Source organism: Sciurus vulgaris (genome assembly GCF_902686455.1).
Source record: "Sciurus vulgaris genome assembly, chromosome: 1".
NCBI lineage: Eukaryota > Metazoa > Chordata > Mammalia > Rodentia > Sciuridae > Sciurus > Sciurus vulgaris.
Genome location: NC_136461.1, coordinates 10,831,910 through 10,852,497, shown reverse-complemented (window position 1 = coordinate 10,852,497; position 20,588 = coordinate 10,831,910). Strand labels below are relative to the sequence as shown.

The window sequence follows — 20,588 nt, the reverse complement described above, 5'->3', positions numbered from 1 at the left end:
CCCTCGCCTCGCCCGGGCCCTCGCGGCCGCCGCGGCCCGGCGGAGTCTCCCAGGGCTGACTGGGCTGGACCTGAGCCTGAGCTGTCCGAGGGCGGGGCGGGAGCGTGGCTCCGTCCTGTGTCTCCCTGGTCCTACTCACTGCGCCCCAGGTGGTGGCCACGTGCTGCAGCACCTCAATCTGCTTGAGGCCTCTCTCCGGGTGAAATGCACCACGAGCACCCAGTAACCACGACGAGAGGTCCTGCAGCCTGGGGACAGGACAGCAGGCTGGGCCGCGACCATGCACTGCGCCAGCCCTCCCCACCTGTGCGCCGCCTGCTGGTTGACAGCTGAGGCTGCCTCACCAGACCAGCTCCCCGGCCAGCGAGAAGGAAGCGGGCAGGCGAGGCCAGGCGTGTCCTGCGGGGCACGGGGCCCTCCACAGAGCTGCGGGAGGCCTGCCGCCCACTCACCCGTACAGCAGCGCGTGGTCCAAGTGCTCACACAGGCGCTGCAGGACCTTGTCGTGGTTCGGATGGCAGGGGTCTCATCCTCACACGCAGCGAAGTAGCTCTGCAGCTGGAGGACGGAAAAAAAAACCGGATAAAGAGGGGGGCCCAGAAGTTCTGGAATCAAGAAGGTGCTGAGGAAACCACTGCCAGACGACGTGTGCACAGAGACCAGCCGTCCACCTTGAAGCGCCCTGTCCCCAAAAGGCCCTCAGTAAGCACCTGGCCTGAGGACCACGTGAGGCTGGTGAGGCAGTCACAGCCCGCGCTGGGGGCAGGTGGTACGCGGCTCAGGCCAGGGGTCACCACGCACGGTGCCATCCGTGCAGATCGCCCATGCCCACGCCCTCACAGGCACTCGGAGCTGGTCACCCTCTGCGCACACCGGCCCATGTCCTTGCCAGAAGGCTGATGTGGGGCAGTGGACTGGCCTGAGGAAACTGGCAAGGCTGACGACTGTGGAGCGTGCCCCACCCCACGGAGGACGTTGTTCCCAGGCCTGACTGTGCAAGAGGCTTGGAGAGCAGGTGGGCGACCGCAGAGAGCCAGCTCCGCGAGGAAGGCCTGGCAGCTGGATGGGCCCGCTGGGGCCAGGAAAGCCCCGCTTGGGTCTGCGTTCCCTGCAACTGCAGTTATGGCAGGAGGACCTGTCCCGCAGACCCTGGGACAAAGTCTCACCACAATCAGAGCCACAAATCCTGGTTGGCCACTGTCAGAGGGAGAAGCGCACGCGAGCGCGGATCCTGTCCCAGGTTTAGGCTGCCGGGACAAAGGTGTTCGGAAGCGTTTCCTGGAAGCAGTGGTCCCAAAGCTGCGGCAGGCAAGCCTCGTCCACCACACCAGTAAGCACATGCTCTTGGAGAGAGGCCAGCCATTCAACCAGCGACAAATAGGGCCTCTCTTCTCTGTGGCCCAGCAAGCCCAGCAGCCCTGCTGGCTGGGGACAGACCTCAGTCCTGCCGGCTCTGCCCATCCCCCAGGCAGGCCAAGGGGAGCCCCAGGAAGAAAGGCTTCAGGAGCTGAAAGACAGAGAATGGGAACCTGCCAGACCCGCCCTGCCTCTGGCGTGGCTGGGGGCACCCCCTCAGGCTGCAGCTCAAGTACAACACAGGTGCTAAGAAAGAAGGACTTTTTAAAAAATTTCTTTCTCTCTCTCTCTTTCTCTTCTCTCTCTCTTCTCTTCTCTTCTCTCTCTCTCTTCTTTCTTTGGTACCAGGGACTGAATCCATGAACCCCCAGGGGTGCTTAACCACTAAGCCACATCCTTAGCCTGTTTTATTTTTTATTTTGAGACAGGGTCTCACTAAGTTGCTGAGGCTGGCTTTGAACTTGCCACCCTCCTATCTCAGCCTCCTGAGCTGCTGGGATTACAGGCGTGCACCACCGTCATGCAAGGGCTTGTTTTTTTAATTTTAAAATGTGAGATCAGAACATCTTAAATAGATGTCAGAGCTGAAATGGTCCTTAGAGATGTAGTGTGACTTCCTCATTGAAGAAGCAAACCTGTAAGGGGCCGGGGATTTCCATGAAAACAGAAGAGAGATCACACAGTAAAGGAGGATTGGATGGGAGGAGAGATTGGAATGGGAGGAACAGTGGGTGGATCTGTCAGACTTCCCTGTGCACACACATAAATACACCAGTGAATTTCGCCTTTTGTATATCCATGATGCACTAATTTTTTAAAAGCTATAAATAGAAAAAAACAGCAGAGAGAAGAGAACAGGGGAGGAAGAAGGGAAGGAAAAAGGGAAGTACTGAGAATTATATTCCATGCATACATAATTATGTCAAAATGAACACCAATATTATGTATATGTATAAAGAACTTAAAAAAAAATTAAAGACTTGTAATCCCAGAGACTCCAGAGGCTGAGGCAGAAGGATAGTAAGTTCAAGGCCATTTTCAACAACTCAGTAAGACACTGTCTTTCAAAATAATAAATAGAAAGAACTGGGGGAGAAGCTCAGTGGTAGAGTACTTGCCTAGCAGGCGAGAGGCCCGGGTTTAATCCCCAGCACTGCAAAAATAATCAGCTAACTAAATAAAAAAATCAAAAGCAAAACAAGGTTTATTTGTCTTCTTGATTATGAAAGTAGCCATGGCCATCAAAACACTTGAGTAAGGAGGACAGGGTGCATGTGGGTGTACATGGGAACAGAGAAGGTGGCCCTGGCCCTCAATGCAGTTTTTAACTGATAGGCAGGAACTAAGATTCCTTTCTCAAGTCAGGGTAACGAAATAAAATCATCCCACAGACAACAGCTGCTTATCGTGAAAACACAGGCGACGTGGAGGTGTGTGTGGCGCATCAAGTCCTCCTGCTGCCCTCACCCGGCCGACAGCACGCGCTGGCCACGGAGCGAAACCCTCAGCCCTTTTTACTTTTATTTATTTATTTTTTTTTTTGAGACAGGGTCTTACTAAATTGCCCAGGCTGACCTTGAACTTGAGATCCTCCTGCTTCAGTCTCCTGAGTAGCTGGGATTATAGGTGCACAGCTTTAGGACTTTGTATTTTATAATTTTATAGTGCTGAATATGGACCCAGGGTCTTGTGCACGTTAGGCAAGCTCTCTACCACTGAGCTACACCCCGACCTTTGGTTTCACTTTTATGTTCAGATCTTTATGCACTGTAGGCAGTAAGGATCCAGCTTCATTATTTTCTGGAAGGAAAACCCGTTTCCTCATATTAACGAGTGGCCCAGCCCTCCCCAATGGATGTGATTCAATGTGCCCCTTTCTAGACTATTCTGCGTTATTGATCTACTGTCATTCTTGTGTCTGTGTCCTGTTTTTAATTATTTTCACTTTATTCATCACTTGGATATGGGCAGAATAAATCCATCCGTTCCCCTATCCCAACTACTCTTTTTCCCAAAACTGTTTTGATTATTCCAATCCATTCTTTTAGAATCAAATTTCATTATAATTCCCTTCTGAATTTTTAATAGAATCATGCTGAATCCAGAGATTATCTATGGAAAGAAATGATATCTTTGTAATATTGAGTCTTCCTATAGAGGAACATGGATCCCCACCCCATTTATTTATTTATTTATTTATTTATTTTTCCCCACCCCATTTATTAAGGTTCCCCCCCCATACTGGGGACTGAACCCACAGATGCTCTACCCCTGAGCTACATCCAGTCCTTTATATTTTTCATTTGAGACAGAGTCTTGCTAAGTTGCCCAGGTTGGCCTTCAACTTGCTATTCTCCTGCCTCAGCCTCCCAAGCAGCTGGGATCATAGGATGCACCGCTGCACCCAGCTATTCAGGAATTCTTCACCTTGACCTTGAGGAGAGGGCTCAGGAGGCAGGACACATGGCTCTGCTACTACAGAGCCGCACACTTTTGGCAAATTACTTGGCCCTCTAACCCTCATTTTTTGTCATCTGTAACAGGTTTAAAGGGGTTTTTTAGAGCTGAGCTGTCCAATCCAGTAGCCTCTACCCCATGAGGCTACTGAAGCTTAAATGTAAATTAAACAAAAATTTAAAAATCAGCTCCAGATGCACTAGCCATATTCCAAATGATCAGTGGCCACACGCCAAGGATGGCTGCATTAGTGCAAGTCCAGTGCCGACGGTTCTCTGGGACACTACTGCACGGGTCAGGCAAGCAGCAGGTGCTCCATAAGCAGTGCAGACTACTAACCACGGGGACCCACGTTCTTGGTCAAACAACGGCACGGCACCTGGGTAAACATGAGCTCAGAGGCGGGCACAGCCATGCTCTGCTCTCTGTGACTTGCCTCCTGCTCGCTAGCAGGGGTTCTAACCCTGCTCTTCCTACTGGACGCTTCACCACTGAGCTACATCCCCAGCCCCTTTTATATTTTATTTAGAGACAGGGTCTCGCTAAGTTGCTTAGGGCCTCACTAAATTCCTGAGGCTGGCCTTGAACTTGTGATCCTCCTGCCTCAGCCTCCCGGGACTCTGGGATTACAGGCAGATACTGTCACGCCCAGTTTTCCTCAGGCATTCTTTACAGACAGAGGTTGGTAAAGATTTCCCATCATCTCAGGGACAAAAAGATCCTGAATCAATGCTATAGCCAAACACAGATCTTGAAAAGGGGAAAAAAAACAATGTCCAGGAATCAATACTGCAAGAACATAGGGTGGGGTGCAGCCAGGGACAGAGCCCTTGCCTGCCAAAGCCCTGGGTCCACTCCCAGCACCACAAAAAAAAAAAAAAAAAAAAAAAAAAGAGGAGGAGGAGCCTGGGGAGCTGTCAACAGCCTGAGCTTGTGCCTCAGGAGCTGGTCAGCAAAGCATGGCACCAGGGTACATAGACAGCAGACGTGCTGTCCCGTAGCCACAGAGAGGCCACAGCCAGTCACCAGCAAGACCAGTAAGCTCTGAAAGGACAGCTGTAGAAGAGAGCAAGCACCACGCAGACGAGGACCCCCGAACAACAGAACCCGGGCGAACACAACAGCTCAGCCTGGGACACGAGGCCATCCAGTAGCCCAGCGGCACCTGTGGCGAAAGCCCGCATTCGTGAGCGCTGGCCAGCGTGTGGATTCTACGGTCGGTCTGTACTACAACTCCCTCGCTGTGTCGCCTCTCTACACTCAGTCTCCCCATCTGAGAAATGGGCTTAGTACCTGCCTACTCCCTACTGAAGGCTGTCACGAGGCTTAGGTGACAGTTGCACTGTATTGATCAAAGGCGTGACACCCTGTAAACACTCGAGTGCCGTGGCTAGACGTCGGTGAGCTCAAGAGCAGCCCCACAAAGTAGGTCACTACGCACGTAAGAGGCAGAGCTAGATTTCAAACCTGGGCGTTTCTCTTCTCTTTTATTGATTGTGTAGACTGAACCTAGGGGCTCTTTACCACTGAGTTACATCCCCAGTCCTTTGTATTTATTCTTTTTATTTTGAGACAGGGTCTCACTAAGTTGCCCAGGCTGGTCTCAAACCTGCCATCCTCTGCCTCAGCCTACCAAGTAGCTGTGACTGCAAGCGTGTGCCACCACGCCCAGCTCTGCCAGGTCTTTTCACCAAATGAGTCCTGGAACCGAGTCAATCATGTACACAAACTGCTAGGCCACCTGCATCCCTTCCATACGTGTTTCAGGAGAACTCAAGAAAGAAGAACAGTGTCCCTTCTTCAATCAGGAGAAATGAAGAGCCCACGGTAGATCCTGGCTCTGTGTCTCCTTGCAGGGAAAACAGAATAGCCAGGCCACTTCTGAGAAGGTGTGCCCATGATCCTCCCCTGTGCCCTGCACCAGCTTCCCTCAGAGGCAAGGACACGTCTTGCTGAGTCAAAACAAGCCCTGGTTGCTCAGGAAGAGATCCGCACTCCTGGGAAGAAATTCACCTTGCTGCTCAGACAAGCCAAGCCACTCTGTTTACTTCTGTCCATGTGGATCTGGGGAGGGGCGGGCCCTTTCTGTCAGTGGGAGTGTGGAGTGGGGCCTGCCTCCTGTTTCTGCAAATAAAGTTTTATTGAAACACACATTTGTTTGGGTATCATCTATGGCAGAGCCTGACATACTGACTACTCAGCTCTTTACAGAAAAAACTTACTGATCCTCTGGGTAGAACGGGAGCAGCGGAGGCAAGCACACTTGGGACAGGCTGGGCTGGGAGGTGTCTCCTGCTCGAAATTCAGTTCAGCAGTGGCCAAAAAGGGTGGCTCAAGCCATGAAGAGTTGAGTCATATAGGTCAAAAATATTGCTGAGCATCTACTTCCTGTACATAGGTACTATTCTTCTTAAATTTTTTATTTACCTCATAGTACCAGGGATTGAACCCAGGGGCACTGTCACTGAACTACATGAACTACATCTTCAGCCCTTCTTTTTCTTCTTCTTTTTTTTTTTTTTTTTGAAATAGGGTCTCACTAAGTTGCCAAGGCTGGCCTTGAGCTTGCAAATTCTGCCTCAGTCCCCCAAGTAGCTGGGATTACAGGTGTATGTCACTGTGCCCAGTAGATACTATTACAAAGTTCCTGAGTCCTTATAAAACTTACCTTCTAGTGGCAGAGATAAACTATGTGCAAATATATAATATAGCATCTGGGAACCATAAATGCTATAAAAAATAATAAAAAAGGCAGGGCCAGGCACAGTGGTGCACACCTGTAATCCCAGCTCTGGGGAGGCTGAAGCAAGAATTTTCAAGTTCAAGGCCGGCAGAGAGAATCACCAAGGCTCTGTCTCTAAATAACTGGAAGCAATTCAGTGGCAGAGTGCTTGCCTACCATGCACAAAGCTCTGGGTTCAATTCCCAGAACCAACCAACAAACAACCCAACAACAACCACCAAAAAAAGCAAGGCAGCTTATGGAGGCCTGTTATAAACACTGGGCCAGCCAGGTGCAGTGGCACACGCCTATAGTCCCAGTGACTCAGAGGTTGACACAGGAGGATCACGAGTTCAAGGCCAGCCTCTACAACTCAGTGACGCCCTGTCTTAAAATCAAAAGGGCTGGGGATGTCGCTCAGCGGTGAGCACCCTGGGTTCTGTCCCCAGCACTGCAAAACAACAAACTGAAACAGAGGAGAGGACTCCAAGAGCAGGCCATGGAGCTTCCCTAACGGGGGAAGAGTGCCCCGTTAGGGAACAGCAAGCCAAAGGTCCCAAGGCAGGCACAACAGTGAGGAGGCTTGTGTGGGACGAGTGTGGCTCGAGACAAGGTCAGGAAGGACAGCCACACTGGCCACAGCAAGGGCAGTGTGCTGCGTTACCAGTCACATGGGAAGCGGCTGGAGGGGTGAGAACAGGGAAGCGACGCGACCAAAGGCAGGCCAAGCACCGCGTGGCTTGTGCACAGACGTGGGAAGGCCAAGGCAGAGGCCCAGAGACAGGTGGGCAGGCTGAGGGGCTGGAAGAAGTGGGACGGTCCATGCAGGGTCTGGAGGGATGCCTCCGTCAGATGTGGAGCTGGAGGGAAAAGGAGGTGCCAAAGACTGAGGTGTCGGGTCTGAGCAAGAGGAAGGCAGTGCGTTTCGAGGCCTGCCAGGCCTACGTGGGTGACAGGGAGGCGGCTGCCGAAGTGGGACTGGACTGGGAGAGGTGAGTGCCACCAGCCCTGAGGTGGCACGAGAGCCGCGGAGGGGGCTGGGTCACCCCAGGGGTGCAGGACCAGGCGCAGCTGCTGGACTCCCCTCTGGGTCCTGGTCCAGTGCTTCCCAGAACCCTTGGGGAACCTGGGATCATGACCAGGCCCCTTGCCAGACTGAGGAAGAAGCAAGCTGGGCCCGGGAGCCGGCATCTTCCCGAGGCTCCCAGGTAGGCAGAAGCCCAGTCAGTGAGGTGGGCAGAGCAACTGGACGGGTTGTTCCAGAAGCTGAGTGAAGAGTTCCCAAGGGACGGCACCACTGGGTCCCAGGGCCTGAGCAGCTGAGGACCTTTCCCAAGGGAGATGCTGGGAAACTTGGTGGAGGAAACCAGGGGGAAGGGGCAGGACACAGCAGCACAGCTGTGGGAGCGTGTGGGAAACCTGCTTCAGCAAGCGAGGCATTTCCAGAAATGACATTAATGGATGAAGCAGTTGGAACTGGAAAACTTAGCAGACCTTTGTTAATTTTTTTTTTGTACCAAGAGGTGCTAGATCACTGAGCTACAGCCCACTCCTTTTCCTTTTATTATTTTTTTAAAATTTTGAGACAGGGTCTTGCTAAGTTGCTGAGGCTGGCCTTGAACTTGCGATCCTCCTGCCTCAGCCTCCTGAATCACTGGGATGACAGGTGTGCACCACTGTGCCTGGCCAGCTTTCTAAAGATGCAAAGGTGGTACTGGGTCACATGAGAAAAGAATCCTCATCTTGGGGGCAATACATACTGAAGTACTTATGAATGCCTGGCATCTACTTCAGAATAATACGGGGATGCGGGCATAATTGATGAGCCTGCCCAGGAGATGAAAGGGGTGGAGGGGGAGGAGGGAGAAGGGCAGGGAGGCGGGAAGGAGGGGGAGAGAAACAAATGAGCCCCCACAGCAGACAGCAGATACCGAAAACTCCTCTGACCAGTTTGCCAAGAGGGTGTTGGGAGAACAAGAGCGGGTGGAGTGAGGCAGAAAGTCCCCAAACAGGAAAGACAAGACGGGCTCTCTGTCCTAGGAGAGGTGGCCACGGATGTGAGCCCAGAGGTGGGCTGGTGCACTTGACCGCAGGAGGACAGAAAAGTTCTCATCAGAAGAAAATTTAGAAACAAGCAAGGTCAGCTAGGTGCACAGGCCACTCCTTCTTAAAGTGCCCTTTAGAAGCTGTGCTTCCCAAGGTCCACGCGCTGCCAGGCGAGCTCCCAAACCACACCCACGATGGGCGACGGGGCTCATCTGTCTGATTTTGGGGTGTGCATCGGGCCTGGGGACAGCTGGTTCGGTTCACCCAGACCCCTTCCCAGCCAGGAGGAGAGTGCTCCTGAGTCCCCGGGGAAGACTGGCCATCACGTGATTACACCAGAGCCCATGGCTTCGGGGAAGTGTGGGCAGCACACTCCAGCAAGCCAAGAATGCCTGTGCAGGGCATTTTAACTAGGGTTAGCCCCACTCTGCTTTGGGCTGCCACAGCCCGGCCCTCTGTTTTGTCTCTCTGTTATAGACAAACACAAAACACTATAGAGTGCCATAGCTAGGACCAAGAAATCCTTCCAGATTGTTCCACTCTAGGTAACTCAAAGGTAGCTGTGAAAGAGTACAAATGGGCAAATGAAAAGATGGTTCAGCTGGCACATACCTCTAATTATAGCTACTTGGAAGGCTGAAGCAGGAGGATCATAAGTTCAAGGTCAGCCTGGGCAACTTAGCAAGAACCTGTCTCAAAAAGCAAAAAGACTGGGAATAAAATTGGGTAGAGCACCCCTTAAACCAACCCTCGAAGCTGGAAAAAAAAAAAAAGAAAAGAAAAGAAAAGAAAGGAAGAAAGGAAGAAAAAAAGATGGTGACCTCCTTTCTTTCTTCCTAATCAAGACACACGAGGATTTGATGCTGCCAGCCCAACAGATGGGAGATCTGGATGCCAACTCTGCCACTGAGTCCCAGGCTACCCTGGGGGAAGAGTGGGGGTCTCACCTCTATATTTATAGGGGAGGACAAAATCCCTGCTCCAACAATACCAGGAGGCTCTGCATGAACAGAGCTGGGCTGCTTGCCCTGCTGGCCACTACAGGGCTCCTCTGCGGTCCCTGCTCATGCCTATCCCTGCTCACACGTAGAGAGCAGGCCTACGGATGTAGGGAAACTCAGCCTGGTGCCACCTGAGGCTTGCTGGCTACCTGGGGAGATCACAGGTAACAGCCGCCTCCCACTGGTTCCAAGGAGACCAAGACTACTTAGATGACAGCAAGTTGAGGACAGTCTCAACAGTCTAGGTCCAGGAGACGGAAACCCAAAAGCAGAAAAGACCTCAACTGAAGGGTTGCTTCATCACCTCAAATTGTCCCAAGAATTAAATTAGCCATGCATAGCGGTGCACACCCGTAATCCTAGCAACTCGAGAGGCAGAGGCAGGAGGACTGCAAGTTCAAGGCCAGCCTGGGCAACTTTGTGAGACCCTGGCTCAACTGAACCTTACAGACAGACTGTGTAGCAGAGACCCCTGAGTCCACCCAGTCTACCAGGCTGCCTGTCCTGACAGCACTGCAGGTTCACTGTGGGAGAAGTGACAGGTGCGGCCTGCCTTGGGTTTTGGAGTCCTACCTCAGCATGGCCACTGGATCTTCTGGGACATTCTTCCTCTCCAGGGCAGGTCCCCAGAGGAAAGGCAGAGTTCAAGCCACGTGCACCATTTACTACAATGGGAGTCAGGGTGCCCCTAAACATTGATGCCTGGACTCCTCAGTGCGGGACCCCAAGAGACCTAGTGTGGAGCACGGCAGCTGGAGAAGGGCTGGTGCGGTCAGAGCTACCTACTATTCCCCTGGGGAGGCTGCCGTGACACCTCGCCCCTTGCCCCATCTTGCATCAGTCCCAGAGGCCAGCCTCAGGCAAGTTTGAAGGGAAAGGCCAGTGCTCAAGATCCAGTCCCGCAGAAACAAGCAGACCAGCGATTTAACGTTTCAGTCTCAACAAAGCTTCTTAAGGGCTATGCCCGTTACGGCACCTCGGCCCAGAACACCGCTGCCAGGGCCTTTCTGTAGAGAATCTGGTGGGTCCAAGGTGAGGCCCGAGCTGGCCGGAGACCTTTCCCAGGACTCAGTAAGAACATCCCGAGCAGGAAGTGCAAAGGGAGCCAGAGAGGGCGGGTGGGTTGTCAGTAAGCGAAACCGATTGCCGAACATGCTGGAAAGCCAGAAAAATAACCACTTGGCAGAGCCCTCCTATTTCAGGCAGGGAGACTGGGGCTCAGGCTCCATCCGACGGTCCCTCTACTGACTGCGAGCTCAGCCAGGCACCCTCCACGAGGTGGCCAGTGCTGGAGGCGTCCATCCCACGTGGGAAGAAACAGTTGTTGAGCGGGGGTGGGGTGGGAAGTGGGTACCTGCCAAAACCATCCAGGAAGTGCTCACCTCGGCACCCTCCCCAGGAGGGCGGAGCAGGGGGCACTGGGTCATCCCAGGGCTTCGGGGATGAGGCCTGTGGGCATGGGAGGCAGGGGCGGGGCAGGGCAGGGGCAGGAACCTCCTAGATGGCGTGAGGTGTCAGCAGAGGCTCCGGCTGCTGGTGACTGCTGCTCCACCAAGCCCAGGACGCTCTGCCTTACTCTCCTGATTCTTGAATCCCTAACCTGAGTCCCACCCCTCCTTAGACAGGAAATGACAGCAACGACAGTGGGGAGCAGACAATGGAGCCGGAGAACTCACAAGCCCTCCCTGCGTAAGAACCGCAGCTCCCTTGCTTTGGAGAAGATAGTCCTCGTTTCTAAATGGGCATGAAGAGCAACGTCCTTCAGCTGAGGTCTCCGGGGGTGGCCAAGCCCCTGCCCAGGAAGGGCCTGTGCCAGGCGGCGTGGACTGGCTGGCTCCCGGGCTGATCTGCCACGGCCTGCACTGTTTATAAGCAAGTTTGGTGAAACTGAGGCTTCTTGACCAGTTAGTTGCCACCAAATACAGGACCAGTTCCACAGTTTTCTTTCTCAACCTCCCAAATCACTGCTGCTGGTCCCTTTGCTGGAGACCCACTAGGCGCTCTGCTCTGCCGGCAGCTCTGCTGAAAGAAAAAAAGGCAGCTACTGAATTATCCATGGTTCCCTTTTCCTGTGCATCCTCTGGGGCGCAGGAACGAGGGCGGCCAAGAAGGACTAGATCTCTTGGGTACTTTGACAGAACATGGTTTCCACAAACAGTTAAATGCTCCTCCCTTCAGGCAGGAGAGAGCCCAGGCCTCAAGGCGCCATCACTGCCGGACCCTGGCACCAGGGACCAAGGGTGCCTCTCAGAGTGAGCAGAAAATGGTGGGGCTCTGCCCCAGAGTCACTGTCCAATCCCGTGGCGGGGACCCTGACCTCCACTCCAAGGCCCAGGCGGGGCAGTCAGATCTTCCCCAGCGTGAGGAAGCACGGTGGGAACCTCTCGGACCACAATCCACGGTTGGTCACTGGTCGGCTGGTTCTCTAGTACCAGGGTTTGAAGTGAGGTGCTCGACCGTCATGCTCCTCCTCGGTCCTTTCTACTTCGAGACAGGGCCTCATGAAGGTGCTGAGGCTGGCCTCTAACTTGCCATCCTCCTGCCTCACCCCTCTCCTGTAATCCCAGCAACTTGGGAGGCAGAGGCAAGAGGACTGCAAGTTCAAAGTCAGCCTGGGCAACCTGGCAAGACTGTCTCAAAATAAAAAAAAAAAAATTTTTTTTAATTAAAAGGGTCGGAGAGCCAGGGCTGCAGCTCAGTGGCAGAGCACTTGCCTAGCATGTGAGGCACTGGGTTTGATCCTTGGCACCACATAAAAAGAAATAAATGAAATAAAGGCATTCTGTCATCTACAACTACGAGAGCACCTGGTGGGCCAATATCACCAAAAGACACACACAAAAACCTCCGAGCAAGAGCCAGAAAAACGTCTCTATCTCAGCCGCGCCCCTGCAAGCTTCTGACTTTGGACAAGTCACTTCTTGACTCTCGCTGGTGTCAACAGGCCGCAGAGCCGTCCTGCACGCAACAGGCCCTCCTTGTCCTCCCACAGCACTGGGTTGCTGAGATTCTTTTCGTCGCTGCTGTTAAACACAGTCACCAAGGATGGAGGGGACTACAGAAAATGAATACTTCCTCATGCATCTTTATAATGTCTGCAAACACCCATGAGCAAAGGGAGACAGTAAGTACAGTAAGTCACAAATGCACAGATGGGGAAGAGTGTCTCTGCACAGGGCCAGTTGCTCCACTGGCAAGAGGAGAGGAGAAGCTCTTGGGGCCCGGGTGGTTGTGCGACCAGCGGATCAGTGACCTCAGCTTTCAGCCCCAACCTCAAGGATTCTCCAAGAAACTGTCCCGATTCTGCAGCACTAGGGTGTCCCTCAAGTGTGCAGCTGGGAGAACTGGCTGGAGAGCTTGCCCAAACTGGCCAGCGCCACCACCTGGCCCAGCCTTCCAGGAGGCCAGTGCTCTGCTCCCCCTGCAGGGCAGGACTCCAGATGCCACTGAGTGGGCTTCATGGGCTCCTGGAAGGCTTTCTAGCACAGGGAGATGTCCCCTTGGACACAAGGGCACTGCCAGCTCTGGTGGCAACATACCCTTGCCATGATGGTGAATCCTGCGGCCCAGATGAGCACCAGATTCCAGAAGCAAGAAGGTACCTACCGATGCCAATGCCAGCCCTCCCCCACGACACGCACCTTCTGACCCCAGCCCCTCTCCCTCCTGCCTTCTTTCCTTCCTTCTTCTGCAGCACAGGCAACTGAACCGCCGAGGCACACGCCCAGGCTTCTTGGTTTTATTTTGAGTCAGGGTCTCGCTGAGCTGCCCAGGCTGACCTTGTACTCTCGCCTCGGTGCCCGAGTCCCGAGTGCCACAGCACCGCCGGCTGCTCCCCCCTCCGGCACTGAAACCTGCCCTGACCCCCCCGCCTGGCTCCATGTTAGGTTTCCAGCCGACAGTTCTGCCAGCTGGCATCAGATTTCCAGTTTTTCTGTGGATTTCTTCTCACCCTGGGCTCCAGCTGGAAGAGTTTTGAGGGAGACTCACAGGAATAGCTGCGGCTCCATCTGACACTCGGGAGCATGCACTGTGACTGCCAAGTGACCGGTCAGCCTTGCCCCTCCCACTTGAGCACGAGCCCACTGCTGCCAGGACATGGCCTGCTGTCCTCTAACCCCAGACGCAGGCGAGCTTCCGCCAAGTTCAAATACCACCCGGGCTTTCCGATCTGCAGAGGCCTGAGCTAGAGTCACGCCATGGAGAGGCATGCCTGGGGATGCCCGAGGTGGACAGAAGGGACGGCAGGATGACGAGCTTCCAACAGAAACCTGACGTCAGGGAACATTTCAGAAAAGGAGAACCACATGGAAACCAAACCAAAGGGCGGGCTCAGGAAAAATACCATCGCTTCTCCACCCGCATCGATTCCTGGGCCCCAGTCGGGTGACCCACAGGCTTGGGGCTTTTTGCCCCACAAGGGGCCTCTGGTTCCTCCTGGCCTCTATTCTGCAAGGCAAAGAGAAGAGAGAGCCATGGCCAAGGCCAGGAGCCAGGGGAAGGGGAAGCAGGGAGAAGAAGGCACCCCACCTTAAAAGACTGCCTGTGTGGTATTATTTTATTCAGCTCTTTGCCGTGATGACTTGGGTCCTTGGGGACTTTCAGAACATTTCTCCCTGAAGCCACAGAGAACAAAACTATTGATCTAAACTGGTCAATGTAATTTCCACACACCTAGCAACCCTCCAGGAACGAGCTGCCCGCCTGATTTTTAATGTGCGGCAGGTCTCACCTCTCCAGGGGAGGAGGAGGTTGGAGGAGAGGCCCCGCGCTGCAGAGCTTCAGCAGCACTGACAGGCTAGGTGGCCAAGGCTGCCCTGTCACTGCTGCCCCATCCCGACCACAAGGAGCCTCCTGCTCCAGGCGGCACGCCTGCCAGAAATAAAGCCTCCCAGAGCCTGAAGTGCATGACCAGCGGTCGTCAGTCCCACCCGGGAGCAACACTGGACACGTCACCTCATCAGGGCTCATTCCTCCTGCTCAGAGAGGGGAACAGGGGCGGTTCCTATGCCTTCGAGGTCCTTTGAGCCCTTCTGTGTTTTTAAAACTACCTGTTTTCTTAGATCGTGTCCCTTCTCTTGGCCTGGCCAAGGCTCCGGCTGGAGGCAATGTCTCTGTTTTGGGGAGCACTACCTGGTCAGCTCCTCCTCGGACTTCCCTGCCAGTGCCCGCCACGAGGTCTGCCTGATGCCTGCATAACGCCACAATCTGAAATCCTCCGCTTGTCCATCCGCTCATTTAGTTCTCACCTTCTACTAGCATGCCACTTCCACGAGGGCAGAGACCTTATCTGCCTCCGCAGCGACTCCAGGAGCTCAGTAATGTCTTACATAACTGAACACATGACCACGTGACGGGACCCAGGGTCCACATCCACGCCACAGCCTGACATGCTGTGTGACGGATCTGGTTAACCACAGGCCTGAAAGTGATCCTGCACCTGCCTCGTGAGGACTGTTTTGGGTGCACACGTGTGTGTAAATAAAAATACCGTCTGTGGGCCAAAACGGCCTGCTCCCTATTTTTGTAAATAAATACACAGCCACACCCATACACGTGTGGTTGCTTTTGAGTTACAAGGGCAGAACTAGATCATTTCAACAAAGACCGTATGTCCTGAAATATTTACCATCGGGTCTTTTAAGAAGAAGCTTATAAGAAGCGTGGTGGAAACTCACCGAAAACTGCTCACAAGTAATAATGGCAGCTACCATGGTGTTTAGGCCTACGAGCACACAGGTGCCGGGCCGCATGCTGATCATCGCATGCAACTGAATTCTCATTATAACACTGTGAGCAGGTCCTGACTGACACTAGCCAGGCCTGTCATGGTCAATGACAAACCCAGACTCCAGACCCAGGCCAGGCCTGAGAACCTCTGCAGCCTGTGTCTGTAGCTGAGGCTGGATGGCTTCCCAGAGAGCACATCCAGCCACATCTAGCAGAACCTTCTGGCAAGCTTGAGATCGATCGGTCTCCTCACTGTCCTCAGAAGACCACCTGGAGGGCTCTACTTCCTTGGGGACACTCCTTCTAGCTTGAATGCCTGTTCCTTCTCTTTCTCCTAATTCTACCAATTTGTCGAGACTTAGGTAATCCTTCCTTCTCTGAGGGAAGCTATTCTATTTATTTATTTGCCCTAGCTATTTTATTTATTTATTTGCTTATTTATTTTTAATTTTTGGTACTGGGAATTGAATCCAGGGGTGCTTTACCATCGAGCTACATCTCCAGTCCTTTTTTTTTTTAAATTTTGAGACAGGGTCTTGATAAATTGCCCAGGCTGAACTCAAACTTGTGATCTCCCTGCCTTAGACACTTGAGTCCCCAGAATTACAGGCATGTGCCACCACCCCCAGTGCCCTAGTTATTTTTTAAATTCCCCACCAACCAACATACAAACTGTCGGTTCTTACAGCAGAGCATCTGCCTCACTCCTCAAAACAGGACAAAACTCACTAAAAATCACTGTCTTCCCTTCCCTGGAGATGATGCTGTCAGTAGAACCACATGCCATTCAAAATGCCTACATATAGGTACGGTGAAGCACGCTGTAATTCCAGAGGCTCGGGAGGCTGAGCAGGAGGATTGCAAGTTCAAGGTCAGTCTCTCGCAATTTAGCAAGGTCCTAAGCAACTTAGTGGGATCTTGCTTCAAATAAAAAATAAAAGGGGCTAGAGATATGGCTCAGGGGTAAAGCACCCCTGGGTTCAATCCCGGGTACCAAAATTAAATTAGTTATATAATAATAATAATAATAATAACAACAACATAATTTTAAAAATCAAAAAAAAAAAAGAAAGAAACAAAATGTGAACACCATCCCTGCCTGGGATGCTTCTCTAACTATGAACAACTCAGCAACTACAGGCTTTGTTAGTTTCTGCTACTAGCTCCCTTTCCAGAACACATGGAACTGGTCTTTTAGTTTCATGGATTTGATCCATTGTGCTAACTGTCCAACTCTAGTGCTCTCTAGCCCCCCAAGAATCCTACCTCCATACAGGAACACGGTTCCCTGAGATCCAGGTGGGATAACAGCTATTTCACCTCTTGGGTGTTACAGTTACATGACAGCATGACAATAGCTGAACTTAGCCAGGCACAGCGGCACACAACTTAACTCCAGCGACTTGGGAAGCTGACGCAGAAGGATCACAAGTTCAAGACCAGCCTCAGCAACTTAGTGAGGTCCTGTCTCAAAATAAAATGGGCTGGGGATGTAGCTCAATGGTAAAGCACCCCTGGGTTAAATCCCAGTACCAAAAATTCTCTTACTACTACTAATACCAAGAAGAAGGAGGAGGAGGAGGAGGAGGAGGAGAAGAAGAGGAGGAGGAGGAGGAGGGGGAGAAGGAGGAGGAAGAGGAGGAGGAAGAGGAGGAGGAGGAGGAGAAGAGGAAGAGGAGGAGGAGGAGGGGGAGAAGGAGGAGGAGAAGAAGAAGGAGAAGAAGAAGAGGAAGAGGAGGGGGAGGGGAGGAGGGGGGAGGGGGGAGGGGGAGGAGGAAGAAAAAGAAAGGGAAAATAGCTGAACTCAACAGTACTGCTTGGGGTGGAGAGCCCTTGAGTACACAGTTTCTTGGGGGTGAAGGGACTTCTGGGCTGATGGTCACATTGTTTCTGGGCCTAGAGGTCAGATATGTGGAGTGAGAACACATTAAGCTGTTCTTTTAGGATCTGTGTACTTCTCTATATGTACTTTCAATAAAAAGTTTGAAAATACTCTGCAAAACACAATACTACACAACACACCTTTCTTTTCTTTTTGAGATGCTGGGGATTGAACCCAGGGCCTTGCTCATGCTAAGCAAGTGCTCTACCCCAGCCCCCAACGCAACTTTTTTTTTTTTTTTTTTTTTTGTAGAAATATACATCTCGTTTTCTTCCTGCAACATCCTTAAAAAAGAAGCAGGTGATAATTCATGCCTGTATCCCAGTTTGCAGGAGGATCAAAAGTTCAAGGCCGATCTCAGCAATTTAGCAAGACCCCCAGCAACTTCGACCCTGTCTCAAAATAAAACATAAAAAAGGGCTGGGAATGTAGCTCAGTGGTAGAGGGGCACCAGGTTCCATCCTCAGTACCAAAAACAAACAACAACAACAACAACAACAATAACAAAAACCCAGTGAGACCATTTTACTGGTGGTAGGAGTGAAATAAAGGCAAAGCAACTCTCAAGTGCTGTTATACAAACTTTGCTGAGACTGACGAGAGGAGAAATCTGACCTCCGGACGGCTAGCCTGCAACTGTCTACTGCTGTAGCTGCACTGATTCCCATTAGAAGCAGACACCCCCATTCCAAAAACCAAACACACTTCAGGATGCAAGAGTCGTGTGGCAGTTGTCTGAAACAAGCACACGGGAAGTGCTACCAAGTACAAATGGGGTTATATAACAGCCTTGGCGGGCAAGAGGTGCCTGGCCACTCAGACCTTGAGGAGGCAGAGCCGGCTCTACCACGAACAGACGGGCACCAGCCCCTGCTAGACGAGACGCTCCCATACTGCCATAAAATCTCCACAACAACCCTAATTTTATCCTGTGTCACGGGTGGGAAATGGAGGCAGGTTAAGGATCCTGCCCAAGGTTATGGGTTACTAGGCCAGGGTGAGGATTCAGTTCCCCAGAACTCTACTTCTCGGCCCTGGTGCTTGCTAGACATGCCTTGGGTTGGGATGCACCCCGGAGGGGTTTCCAGTTGCCAGTGAGCAACTTATATTTTCTGGGCTGCGTGACAGCTCCACACGAGGCGCCTGGACCAAGGGCTAACTCTCGAGCATCTTGACAAGGCACACCGGCTCCTTCCCGCACAGCAGCTGGATTTACCGAGAGGACCTCTGCCCTCAGGCGAGCTTCCTTTACATCGTTGGTGCCAATCCACACCTCTCTGTCGGGGGACCGTCCACATTTATTTTTTAAGGTGTAAAAGCAAAATCCTTGGCCTCCCTGGAGCCACGACTGACCCAGATGAGGCTGGAAAGGTCGGCAGCCTTTTCCGATGGGGAGGATGCACGCTTTTTAACGAAGTCCCTGCTCCTCCTGGGCGCCCCCAGTAAGGGACAGCAGGACCCACCGCGTGGGCAGGGCTCAGAGTTCCCGGGGCCGCTGGGTCACGTCTGGTCGGGCTTCTTGGGAGGTGGCTCGGGTCCCTCTCCTTCGAAGCCACGCTCGCCCTCTGGAAAGGCGAGGCGGGCTGCGCGGGCGGCACGGAGCGCGGTCCTCTGCGGGCCGGGGACCTAACTCAGCGCCCCGCGGGGCTCGGGGCGTCGGGTCGGGGGACTCGCGCGCGCGAGCCTGGGGCCGGCCTGAGGGTCTCGGTGCCAACTCCACCCTCGCTCAGGCCCCTTCCCGGAGGCGCCGGCCGCGCCCCGCGGGCCCCTGACAGGCACTCGGGCCCTGGCCCGGCCACGGTCCCCGCTCGGCCGGCCCCGGCCGCGCCCCGCGTCCCCCGGCCCCGGGCACGACCGGTCGGAGCTCCCGCGGGCGCAGGGCGCCGGGACGCGGCCCCAGCTCCGTGCCCTCAACGGCCGCGGGCCGCGCTCACCTTCTTCACCGACAGCGAGATGTTCTCCAGGATCCGGTCCTTCACCTCCCGCGGCTCCATGGCGCCGCCGCCGCCGCCGCCGCCCCCGCCGCCGCTTCCCGCGCCGGGGGCCCGGGGCCGCCGCCAACCGCTGCCGCCGGCCGTGCGGGGGCTCCGTCGTGCCGGCCGCGGGGCCCGGCGCCCGCCGCCCGGCCCTCGCCTCGCCCGGGCCCTCGCTCCGCCGCGGCCCGGCGGCTCCCGAGCGGCCGGCGGGGAAGGAGGCCGCGGGCGCTGCGCGGCGGCGGCGGCAGGAACTGATGTCAGGCGGGGCGGCGCCACGGCCGGGCGGCCGCGCACGCGGGCCAGGGGGACGGCGGCGGACCCCCGGCCGGGCCTGTGCCCGGCCCCGCTGCAGACCCTGTGCCCGGACCCGGCCGCAGATCCTGTGCCCCGACCCCGCTGCAGATCCTGTGCCCGACCCCGCTGCAGACCCTGTGCCCCGACCCCGGACCCCGCCGCAGACCGTGTGCCCCGACCCCGCAGCAGACCCTGTGTCCCGGACCCGGCCGCAGACCCTGTGCCCCGACCCCGCCGCAGACCCTGTGCCCCGGACCCGGCCGCAGACCCTGTGCCCCGACCCCGCTGCAGACCCTGTGCCGGGACCCCGCCGCAGACCCTGTGCCCCGACCCCGCCGCAGACCCTCCTTGGTCCCGGACCCCCGCCCTTCAGACCACCTGGGCCCCAGACCCACCTGTGCCCAGGGACCCCTGCCCCCGCAGACAACCTGTGCTCCAGAACCCCTCCGCCCCAGGACCTCACCTGTGCCCCAGGACACCTCCACCTGCAGACCGCACCTGGGCCCCGCTACAGACCTACCTGTGCCCAGAGACCTCTGCCCGGAGACCACCTGTGTCCACAGACCCACCTGTGCCCCAGAACCCCTCACCCACAGATTCCACAGGACCTTCACCTACAGACACCCCCCCCCCATTCTCTCTGGGGCTCCTCCTAGGCAGACCCCACCTGGGCCCTCTGGGCCTCCTTAGTGCTCAGACCTAGGCCGCAGGGACCCCTCAGCCAAAAGAGGAAAGCCCCAATGCCCCACCTTGGTCCTGCCTCCAGATCCCAGGCCACCTGCGCTCATCAGTTGGCCACTTCCCAGTTGCTCCAAGCCTAAGGCCTTTCCCACCCTTAGCCCACTTTTTCAGACCCACCATCTGGAGGGTCTCAACTCCCTCATCCCCACCTCCATCCCATCCCCAAATTCTCCAAATCTTCACTTAAGAATTCTAGTCTCCCGGTGGGCGCAGTGCAGCAGGTCTGTAATCCCAGGAGGGAGGCTGAGGCAAGAGGATGGCAAATTCAAAACTAGCCTCAGCAATTTTGTGAGGCCCCCGTCTCTCCGTAAACTATTTTTTAAAAAGGAGTGGGGATGTGGCACAGTGGTTAATCACCCCTGGGCTCAATCCTCAGTACCAAA

The 20,588-nt window shown here is 54.4% G+C and overlaps 1 protein-coding gene across 1 annotated transcript; it reads right to left on the bottom strand.

Annotated features, from left to right (window-relative positions):
• Positions 1-135: 135 nt before the first annotated feature.
• LOC306654616 (uncharacterized protein) lies at positions 136-20,360 on the bottom strand (the record flags this gene model as incomplete). The annotated part of the gene is made up of 3 exons (XM_079128423.1): positions 136-558; positions 19,129-19,656; positions 20,355-20,360. 3 exons carry the CDS (start codon positions 20,358-20,360, stop codon positions 136-138), a joined length of 957 nt encoding a protein of 318 aa, XP_078984549.1.
• Between the last annotated feature and the right edge of the window lie 228 nt (positions 20,361-20,588).